At 42.6% G+C, this 11,692-nt stretch overlaps 1 protein-coding gene across 1 annotated transcript in view; it reads left to right on the top strand.

The window, feature by feature from the left end:
• Window positions 1–914: 914 nt before the first annotated feature.
• ADAMTS20 (ADAM metallopeptidase with thrombospondin type 1 motif 20) overlaps window positions 915–11,692 on the top strand; it is a 184,791-nt gene continuing 174,013 nt past the window's right edge. Inside the window, exons 1-2 of the mRNA XM_059682616.1 lie at window positions 915–1,316; window positions 1,962–2,323. Of these exons, the coding sequence (XP_059538599.1) occupies window positions 1,226–1,316; window positions 1,962–2,323 (453 nt within the window). The 5' untranslated portion in view covers window positions 915–1,225. The remainder of the gene's footprint in view (window positions 1,317–1,961; window positions 2,324–11,692) is intronic.

The raw sequence follows: 11,692 nt of genomic DNA, 5'->3' as shown, positions 1-11,692 counted from the left end.
CTGAGGTCCATCCACTTCCACAGGCACCAGGTGACACAACTGGATTTAGAGCTACAGTAATTGTTTAGAAAGGTAATTGTGGATGCGTCAGGGCCATTTAGATATTTTATAATATAAGAAAATACGATCAGTCTTTTAAAAAGTAAAATGTTCATCAGAAAGGTTCATAAAAATATTGACTCATAGGCAGGGGCAGATCCAAATTTTGTGGCACTTGACGTTTTTACAATTGTGGGCCCCTTTATATACCCATTAAGTACAAACAATGAATATTCAAAGGACAAAAATCACAATAACTTGTCTGGGACTTTGGAGGCTGAGATCCTTTTCTTTTCGAATTTCTTTAAACCATTTCCAGAAATTCCCACTCAGAAGTGTTTGTTGATCGCAACCTTAGCTTCTCCTCGGCACCTACAACACTCTTAAATTTCCAACAACTCCTAGGCATTTAAGCTTCATCGGTAGCATCCGCTGCCTACAAGAACTATAGCTTATTTTATCTCGCTTGAGAAGCCTAAAATGACCGTGAAACCTAAATAACAGAAACTTTCCATCTGATGCTTATTTCATTATAAGAACTGACCCCCCCCCCCCCCCCCCACACACACACACACACTTATCATCGATCTACCTCGGCCTCGCAGCTGGTATCCGCCTTGGGTTTTACAGGTACCGGGATGGTGTCCAGCTGAAACCCCGGGCAATCAAATCCCACGTTGCACGCCCACAGCGGAGCCCGCGGGGACCGCACTCGGCCCGCAGCTCGGGGCTGGGGGGCGGGCTGCGCGCCTGAGGGCGAGCCCGGGCCGCGCCTCCCGCTGATTGGCCGGGGCCGGCCCCTGGGGCGGGATCTCCCCGCGCTGGCCAGGCTCGGGGTGGCTATATTGGCACCGTTCCTGCTGGGTCGAGTCGCTTCCTCGCGCGGAGCTGGACCTGAGCTGAGGGCTTCTGAGGGCGGTGCTGGCGCGGGAAGCGGAGCGAGGCTGCCGAGAAAAAGGAGGGGGCTGCGGGGCTGCAGTGCGATGAAGCAGCGGCTCAGGGAGCGGAGGCCGGCGGTGTGGCGAGACGGGCCGGCCCGGGGCCGGGGCTGCTGCTCGGGAGGCTGCTGAGGCGCCGCGGCGGCCGGCGCGGAGAGCGGCGGGCGAGAGGGAGGAGAGGCGCGGAGCGCGGGGGCAGCCGGCTGGCTGGGGTTGGCCTCCCGGGCAGGGATCTCCCGGGTGGAACCATGCGGGTGGCCAAGTGGCTGACGGGGCTGCTCTACCAGCTCTCGCTCTTCATCGCCAGGTCTTGGGAAGTTCACTTCCACCCCCGGCAAGGTAAGGTCACCGCGCGGCGCCGCCAGCCGCGAGGTGGGGGCTCGGGCCTGAGCGGGACCCCCGGACGGAGTTGGGGGGGGGGGGGTTAAGCGGCGGAACCCTTTGGGGAGCCCTGGCTCTGCAGGGGCTCCAGAGCCTCCCGGGTCAGCCGGCCTCCCCAGCATCCCGAGAGGTGGTCGCTGGGTCGGGTTTCGAGGAATCGTGCGCGGGGCACAGGACTCCCTCCGGGGACCATGCGGTGGGGGCGCGCGGGGCAGGGGGGCACGTGCGCCCCTCAGGCACAAGCTGGCGGGGGCGGAGGGGGAAGCGGAGAGGCTGGGGAAGGAGGTGGGCTGCTCAGGGCCTGGCGCGTCAGGGTCTTTGCTCGGGGAGGGTGAAGCCAGTCGGGGGTGTGGGAAAGCCGGGGGTTCGCACTCCCAGAGCGCACGTGTGTGTGTGTGTGTGTGTGTGTGTGTGTGTGTGCGCGCGCGCGCGCGCTCGCCATCCTGTGTGCATTTGTCGCGCTGCGGGGTGTTCTGGGGAGTTGGGACCTTGGGTCTTTGGTGGGGACGTTTGGTGGAAGTAGTTTTGGGGTTGGAGTTGGAAACACGTGTGTGTGTGTGTGTGTGTGGGGGGCGCTCAATGGCCATTTCCCTGTGGTTGCAGAAGCGCTTGTGAGGACCCTGGCCTCGTACGAAGTGGTGACCCCCACGCGGGTCAATGAGTTCGGCGAAGTGTTCCCTCAGAGCCATCACTTCAGTCGGAGGAAGCGCAGCTCCGAGGCGCCCGAGCCCCCGCCGTTCCGGACCCACTACCGAATCAGCGCCTACGGGCAGCTGTTCCAGCTGAACCTGAGCGCGGACGCGGCCTTTCTGGCGGAGGGCTTCACCGAGGTGCACTTGGGGGCCCCCGCGCGCGGGGCGGAGGAGAGCCGGGCGGTGTCCCCAGGCTTGCGCCACTGCTTCTATCGGGGCCAGGTCAATGCTCGGGAGGATCACATAGCGGTCTTCAGCCTCTGTGGAGGCCTGGTAAGCGCCCTCCGGTCCTTTGACGTTTTCTTGAGATCCAATCGAAGGCTCCATTCAGGCAGCCATGTAATGGGTTTTTCTGAGTTTGTGGTTGGTGACCCAAGAGATCAGAGCGGGTCACTGGAGGGATTAACACCTAAGTGAACCCAAGCCAGAGGCCACTCCTTCCTGCAGCGAGGGGCTTGGAAGAACAGCATGTCTACCTGCTGGGCAAAATGAGCTCTACTGTGAAAAGCTGAGAGACTTGAAAGTGTCAGACAGAGAGAGGCCCAATGAGTGCGTCGGGGAGTGGCCGCATGGCCTCTGCTACGAGTGAAGTGTGGTTTTCACTCCGACACATCCATTGCTGACCATTTGTTGAGGCAGAACCTCCTGGACTTACTTAAGTTTGTTCTTTAAATGTTAGGCTGATAGAAGGAAAAGAATGTGTACATATAACAAAAAGGTGAGAAAGGAAGAGTGGGTTTTCAATAGTATGTGGATGCTCATTAATCGGTGCAGTACAGAATAGGGAAGAGGTTGAATCTGACTGTTTAAATACGTTGCATTAAACAAAATATAGGAGAGTATCTACAGTGGCCTGGTGCCAGCAAATGGTCATTAGAGTGACAAGAGTAAAAGATGGAGACTTTGTAAGAAAAGCCTTATTGTGGGGAGAGAGGAAATGAAATGAAACACATAGAACCCAGTATTTTCTCTCCCTCTGAAATAGATTGTAAATCTGTTTGCCATGATTCTCTTCAGTCTGGGGAAACATCTTCTCTAAATTCTCCTAAAATAATAACTCATATGTTATTTTACACACTTAAGATGATCTAATTGGCTCCCTTGTAAATACTAACAGTAATCAAAATGTTACAGCTATTACAATTTGTGGTGCTGTGATGTATACTTCTTTAAGAATGCATTCAATATCTATTGGGGAGGGGTCTGTTTACTACTATACTTTCCCAGTGGTGATACTATAAAAGATCCAGATAGCTACATCAAGTCTAATGTAATACAGAAGTATCAGTTTATTGGTAACAAAGTAACAATGTCTGTGGTTTTTTAACCTACAATCATACTTTTAGGAAATGTTAGGTATCAGAGGTTAGTAAAAATAAAGATGTAATACTTTACAATCTGGGTTCATGGAACCCAAGGTAAATAACATTTCTATTAAAACATATGAGCTCACTTCATCTTTAATTCCTCCAATAAATACATGTTCAAGAAGAGACAACCACTAGGACTTTGATTATAGGATTCTAGTGTTCTCAAGTTTTAGCCTTTTCCTTTTTGGAGCAATTTTTTAAAAGAATAGTCGTAGAACATCAACACTGTTTATTTTTTAATTAAATAAAATAAATGGATAATAGTTCTCACTAGGCCACATGTAATGCTTCCTCTCAGGTTAATTGATGTAAGATGTCTTCTTGGGTGTGAATAGGTCATTACTAAATAAACTTGGAAAGTCTCTTTGGTCTTTTTCATGCTGTTTTCTTGAGCTACATTTACATGGAATGATTTCAACAATTTTCTTTCTGCTGTGGATAAATGTAAAATGCTTGCAACATAAGGATGACAGAAACACACTAATATTTACATGGCTACTTATATGGCAAAGGAAATCAAAATATCCTCTTTCATAGAACCTTTCAAAATAATGTTTAGCTTTTCTGGAAAATTCTATATTTACTACCACAAATTTGACCTGGTCAATATGTGTTGTTTTTTTTTTTCTCTTAATTGAATTTGTTGGGGTGACATCTATAATAATAAAAGCATAAATGCTAATTAGACCCGATGTCCTTCCAAATGTCCTTCCGGGTGACCTTCCGGACAAAACCAGGGCTGCGAGGGAATCCTGGGTCCAGGGTGCCTGCCGGTAGCCTGAGGGAAGCCCAGGTCTCAGGTCCCAGAGGGAAGCCGGTGCGGGGAGCTGGGGGAAGAAAGGCCTACTCTTGCATGAATTTCATGCATTGGGCCTCTAGTTGGTTAATAAAACCATACAGATATCACATGATCTCACTCATGTGGAATCTAATGAACAAAATAAACTGATGAACAAAATAGACCCAGTGACATAGAAGCATGGAACAGACTGAAGAATTTCAGAAGGAAGGTGGCAGGGGTGGAAGGGTGGGTGGGGAGTGATTAACCTGGGAACTTATGCATACATGCATAGCCCAGGGACACAATAGTGTGGTGAACGCCTGGGAGAGGCTGGTGCAGGGTGAAGGGGGTCAATGAGGGAAAAAACCAAAGGGGATATCTGCAATACTTTCAACAATAAAGATGAATTAAAAAAATAATTGTACAGGTTTCAAGTGTACAATTCTGTAACACATTATCAGTATACCACCCAAACTCAAGTCTCTTTCCACCACCATTTATCCCCTCTTTACCTCACCCCCCCTTCCTCTCTGGCAATCACCATACTATTGCCTGTGTCTATGAGGTTTTTTTTTTTTTGCTTTTTGCTTAATCCCTTCAACTCTTTCACCCAGCTCCCCCAACCCTCCTGCCCTCAGACAGCAGTCAGTCAGTTCACTATCTATGATTCTGTTTCTATTTTGTGTTTTTGGTCATTAGATTCCATATGTAACTGATATCATATGGTATTTGTTTTTCTCTGACTGGCTTATTTCACTTAGCGCAGTGGTTCTCAACCTTGGCTGCACATTAGAATCACCTGGGAATCTTTTTAAAATCCTGATTTCTGGGCCCCATCCTCCAGAAATTCTGTTTCTTTGTTATGGGGTGAGGCCACAACATTAGTAACAAAGAAACAGAAGGTCTGGAGGATGAGACCCAGAAATCAGGATTTTAAAAAGATTCCCAGGTGATTCTAATGTGCAGCCAAAGTTGAGAACCACTGACTTAGCACAATACCCTTTAGGTCCATCCATGCTTCCGCAAAAGGTAAGAGTTCCTTTTTTATGGCCAAGATGTATTCTATTGTGTAAATGAACCACAGCTTTTTTTATCCACTCATCTACTGAGAAGCACTTGGGCTAATTCTAAATCTTGGCTATTCCAAATAACTTTGTAAGGAACATAGGGGTGCATATATTTCTTCAAAGTACTGTTTTGGATTTCTTCAGGTTTATTCCCAGAAGTGAAATTGCTGTATCATAAGGCAGTTCCATTTTGAATTTTTTGAGGAAACTTCTATAGTGTTTTACACAGTGGCTGCACTAATATGCATTCCCACCAATAGTGCACAAAGTTTTCCTTATTCCACATCCTCACCAGCACTTGTTTGTTGATTTATTGATGATAACCATTCTGACAGTCATGAGGTGATCTCTTATTGTGGTTTTAAATTGCATTTCTCTGATGATTAGTGACATTAGACATCTTTTCATATGTCTGTTGGTCATCTGTATGTCCTCTTTGGAGAAGTGTCTATTTAGGTCCCTTGCCCATTTTTTAATTGGGTTGTTTGTTTTCTTGATGTTGAGTTGTAAAAGTTCTTTATACATTTTGGATATTAACTCCTTATCATATGTATCATTGGCAAATATGTTCTCCCATTCAGTGGGGTGTCTTTTCATTTTGTTCATGGTTTCCTTTGCTGTGCAAAAACTGTTTAGTTTGATGTAGTCCCATTTAATTATTTATTTTTCTTTTGTTTTTTTTGAGGAAATATGTCAGAAAAAATATTGCTACAAGAAATGTCTGAGATTTTACTGCCTACGTTTTCTTCTATGATTTTTATGTTTTTACAACTTACATTTAAGTATTTAATCAATTTTTACTTTATTCTCGGGATGGTGTGAGAAGGTGGTCTAGTTAAATTTTTTTTTTTGCATGTGTCCAATTTTCACAACACTATTTATTGAAGAGACTGTCTTTATCCCATTGTGTATTTCTGCCTCTTCTGTAAAATATTAATTGACCATAAAGGTGTGGGTTATTCTGTTCTATGGATCTATATGTCTGTTTTTATGCCAGTACCAAGCTGTTTTGATTACTATGACCTTGTAGCTTAATATCCAGTATTGTGATCTCCAACTTCGTTCTTTCTCAAGATTACTGAGGTTACTTTGGTGTCTTTGTGTTTCCATATACATTTTTGGAATATTAGTTCTAGTTTTCTGTGATATACCATTGGTATTTTAATAGGAATTGTGTTGAACCTGTAAATCGTTTTGGGTAGCGTCACCTTTTAATGATGTTAATTCTTCCTATCCATGAACACAGTATATGCTTCCACTTATTTATTTATTTATTTTTTTAGTTAAATCTTTATTGTTCAGATTATTACATTTGTTCCTCTTTTTTCCCCCCATAACTCCCCTCCACCCAGTTCCCACCCCACCCTCCTCCCTCACTCCCCACCCACTGTCCTCATCCATAGGTGCACGATTTTTGTCCAGTCTCTTCCTGCATCCCCGACCCCCCTTTCCCCCCAAGAGTAGTCAGTCCACTCCCTTTCTATGCCCCTGATTCTATTCTATTCACCAGTTCATTCTGTTCATCAGATTATTCACTTGATTTTCAGATTCACTTGTTGATAGATGCGTATTTGTTGTTCATAATTTGTATCTTTACCTTTTTCTTCTTCTTCCTCTTCGTAAAGGATACCTTTCAGCATTTCACATAATACTGGTTTGGTGGTGATAAACTCCTTTAGCTTTTTTTTTAATCTGTGAAGTTCTTTATCTGGCCTTCAATTCTGAATGATAGCTTTGCTGGGTTAAGTAATCTTGGTTGTAGGTTCTTGGCATTCATCACTTTGAATATTTCTTGCCACTCCCTTCTGGCCTGCAAAGTTTCCGTTGAGAAATCAGCTGACATTCATATGGGTACTCCCTTGTAGGTAACTGACTTTTTTTCTCTTGCTGCTTTTAAGATTCTCTGTTTGTCTTTTGCTCTTGGCATTTTAATTATGATGTGTGTTGGTGTGGTCCTCTTTGGATTCTTTTTGTTTGGGGTTCTCTGTGCTTCCTGGACTTGTAAGTCTATTTCTTTCACCAGGTAGGGGAAGTTTTCTGTCATTATTTCTTCAAATGGGTTTTCAATATCTTGCTCTCTCTCTTCTTCTGGCCCCCCTATAATTCGGATGTTGGTATGCTGTCCTAGAGGCTCCTTACACTATCTTTGTATTTTTGGATTCTTTTTTCATTTTGCTTTTCTGGTTGGGTGTTTTTTGCTTCTTTGCATTTCAAATCTTTGACTTGATTCTTACGCTCCTCTGGTCTGCTGTTGGGAGTCTGTATAATATTCTTTATTTCAGTCAGTGTATGCTTAATTTCTAGTTGGTTCTTTATCACAACATTGAGGGTCTCATTAGATTTCTTGTAGATCTCATTAAGTTTATCGGCAGTTTCTAGAAAATTTTTGAAAGACCTTAAAAGTGTGGTTTTGAACTCTATATCCAGTAGTTTGCTTTCCTCCATTTCTGTCATTTGTGTCCTTTTTCTTTGTCTCCGCATTTTTTATGCTTCCCTGTGTTGATAGAGTGGCTTTGTGTGCTAGGTGTCCTATAAGGCCCAGTGGTTCAGCCTCCCCAATTACCTGAGGAGGACACTCTTGGTGCACCCCCTTGTGGTCTTTGTGCACAGTCTTGTTGTAGTTAAGCCTTGATTGTTGTAGGATCACTGGGAGGAATTGGCCTCCAGGCCAATTGTCTGTGAGAATCAGCTGTGTCTGCAGTGGGAGAACTTCTGTGCTGGAGACACCCCTCTGGGGCAAGACTTGCTTCAATGGGGCTTTGGTGCTCACTGAGTCTGCCCCCTGAGTGTGTCCTTTATGTTTCTACGGAACTGCAAACTGGATGGTCCCACTCTGACCTCTGGGCTTCCTGGCTTCTGGATCTCTAGGGAGGTGCTAATCTAGCCTCTGCCTGAGGCTATCCAGCAAAAGCCTCCCTGCAGGGCTTCGGCAGGGCGGGTCCCACAGGATCAACAGGGCGGGGCTAGCAGTTATGGCTGCTCTCAGTCTTGCCCTCAGAGGCTTTGCTTCTCAATGTCCTGGTAATCGCTGCAAGCCCCTCAGAGAGAAAGCTGCCCTCGAGTTCCAACCGCTACCTGACAGTCCCTCTTCTCCCGTATGAGTCTGGATCCCTAGAGACTCGCCCGGAACTGGAGCTCAGAGCCTGAGACTTCCTCCTGAATGAAAACGACAACTGCGCCCTTAGCCTCCTGCCCGCTCCGCATGCACCTCCGCACCTTAGTATTTTACTTCGACACTGCGCCTCCTCTGAGTCTCTGTATGCTTTTCTCTTTCCTTCTAGTTGTAGAATTTCCACTCAGCCAGCCTTCCTGTGGTTCTGGGTGATGTTCGTTCCGTCTTTTAGTTGTATTTTTGAAGTGGTTGTGCGAGGCAGCAATCTCCGGTGTTTACCTATGCCGCCATCTTGGTTTCCTCCTGCTTCCACTTATTTATATCTTCCTCAATTTCTTTCTTCAGTATTCTTTATTTTTCTGAGTACAGGTCTTTTACCTCCTTGGTTACATTTTTTTCTGGCTACTTTGTTTTTTGTTGTCATTGTTGCAATTGTAAATGGGATTGTTTTCTTAATTTATCTTTCTGATAGTTCGTTTTTGGTATATAAAAATGTGACTGATTTCTGAATATTATTTTTTTGTATCTTGCTAACTTAATGAATTTATTGATCAATTCTAGTAGTTGTTTTTTTTTTAATGGAATTTTTAGGGGTTTCTAAAGATTTGTGAATAAGGACAGTTTTACTTCTTCTTTTTCAATTGGGATGCCTTTTATTTCTTCTTTTTGTCTGATTGCTGTGACTAGACCTTCCAGTACTATGTCGCAGTCGCATAAGAGTGGTGAAAGCCGACATCCTTGTTTTATTCCTGACCTTGAAGGAAGCACTTTTAGTTTTTGCCCATTGAGTATGATATTGGCTGTGGATTTGTCATATATGGCCTTTGTTATGTTAAGATATTTTTCCTCTTTTCCCATTTTGCTGAGAGTGTTTATCAAAAATGAGTGTTGGATTTTAGCAAATGCTTTTTCTGTGTCTATTGATATGATCATGTGGTTTTTATTCTTCATTTTATTTATGTGGTGAATCACATTTATTGATTTGTGGATATTGTACCAATCTTGCATCCCTGGAAAAAATCCCACTTGATCGTGTGTAGGGTCTTTTTAATGTCTTGTTGGATCCTATTAGCTAATTTGTTGTTGAAGATTTTAGCACTAAGTTTACCAGGGATAGTGGCCTATAATTTTCTTTCTTTGTAATGTCTTTATTTGGTTTTGAAATTAGGATAATGCTGGCCTCATTATTCTAATTTCAAGAGCTTGGGAGTCTTCTTTCATTTCTAATTATTTTTTGAATAGTTTGAGAAGGGGAAGTGTTAGTTTTTCTTTGAATGTTTGGTAAAATTCTCCTGCAAAGCCATTCAGAACTTTTGGTTTGGGGAGTTTTTCATTACTGCTTCGATTCCATTAGTTGTAATTGGTCTATTCAGAGTTTCTGTTATTTTTCTGATTCCGTTTTGAAAGATTGCATGTTTCTATAAATTTATCCATTTCGCCCAGGTTGTCCAATTTGTTGGCATATAGTTGTTCATAGTATTTTCTTACATTTCTTTGTATTCTGTGATGTCAGTTGTTCCTTTTTCTCCTTTTCCATTTTTGATTTTGAGTCTGCTCTCTTTTTTTCCTTGAGTTAAAGGTTAGTCAATCTTGTTTATCTTTTTAAACAACCAGCTCTTGGTTTTATTTATCTTTTGTAATGTTGTGTTTTTTTTTTTTATTCTCTATGTCATTTATTTCCTTTCTGATTTTATTATTTCCTTCCTTCTACTTACTCTGGGCTTTTTTTTGTTGTTCTTTTTCTAGTTGTTTTAAGTATAGGGTTAGATTACTTGAGATTTTTCTTGTTTCTTGAGGTAGGGCTGCAATGCTATGAATTTCCCTCTTAGGATTGCATTCGCTGTATCCCATAGATTTTGGGTTATAGTATGTTCATTTTCATTTTTCTCAAGGTAACTGTTGGTTTCTTCCTTGATCTCATTGTTAACCCCATTTATTGTTTAGTAACATGTTACTTAGCCCCCATATGTTCGAGTGTTTTCCCCTTTTTATGGTAATTGGTTTCTGGTTTCATACCATTGTGGTTGGAGAATATGTCTGATATGATTTCAATCTTCTTGAATTTATTAAGACTTGTTTTGTGTCCTAACATATGGTCTATCCTGGAGAATGTTCCATGTAGACTTGAAAAGAATGTATATTATGCTGCTTTGGGAGGAAGTATTGGTATATAAAAATGCGACTGATTTCTGAATATTATTTTTTTGTAAATATCAATTAAATCCATCTGGCTTAGTGTGTTGTTTAAGGTTGCTATGCTTTTTTTTGTTTGTTTTTTTTAATGGTCTGGAAGATCCATCCACTGATTTTAATAAAGTGTTAAAATCCTCCATTATGACTTATTACTATTGATCTCTCTCTTAATGTCTACCAAGACTTTATATATTTAGGTGCTCCTATGTTGGGTATATGTTTACAAGGGCTATATCCTCTTGTTGGATTGATTCCTTTAGTATTATATAGTGACCTCCTTTGTCTCTTGTTAAGACCTTTGTTTTAAAGTATATTTTGTCTAATGTAAATATTGATACCTCAGTTTTTTGTTTTGTTTTGTTTTTTCATTTCCATTTTCATGGAATATCTTTTTCTATCCCTTCACTTTCAGTCTGTATATATCTTTTGTTCTGAAGTGGCCTCTTGTAGATAGCACATATATCATGTTATCCATTCAGCTACACTCTGTCTTTTCACTGAAACATTTATTTATTTATTTTTATTTTTTTTAAATATATTTTATTGATTTTTTACAGAGAGGAAGGGAGAGAGATAGAGAGTTAGAAACATCGATGAGAGAGAAACATCCATCAGCTGCCTCCTGCACATCCCCCACTGGGGAAGTGCCTGCAACCCAGGTACATGCCCTTGACTGGAATCGAACCCGGGACCCCTCAGTCCGCAGGCCGACGCTCTGTCCACTGAGCCAAACCGGTTTCGGCATTCACTGAAACATTTAATTCATTTAAATTTTAACTAATTATTGAGAGGTACTTTCTTATGGCCATTTTATTTTTTTTTATACCTATGTTCTTCTCTTTCATTTTTTAAAATTTTTCTTCTTAAATAAGGCGCTTTAACATTTCTTGCAATACTGGTTTGGTGGTAATTAACTCATTTACTTTTTTTTGTTTGCTTGTTTGGGAAGCTGTTTATTTCTCCTTCAATTTTAAATGATAGCCTTGATGGATCGAATAATTTTGGTTGTAGGTCCTTTTCATCACTTTGAATATATCATGCCATTCCCTTCTGGCTTGAAGTATTACTGTTGAGAAATCATCTGACAGCTTTATGGGAGGTCCCTTGTAGGTAACTGAC

This window comes from Myotis daubentonii, chromosome 2 (genome assembly GCF_963259705.1).
Source record: "Myotis daubentonii chromosome 2, mMyoDau2.1, whole genome shotgun sequence".
Classification (NCBI taxonomy): Eukaryota; Metazoa; Chordata; class Mammalia; order Chiroptera; family Vespertilionidae; genus Myotis; species Myotis daubentonii.
This window is presented reverse-complemented; position numbering and strand designations above follow the sequence as displayed.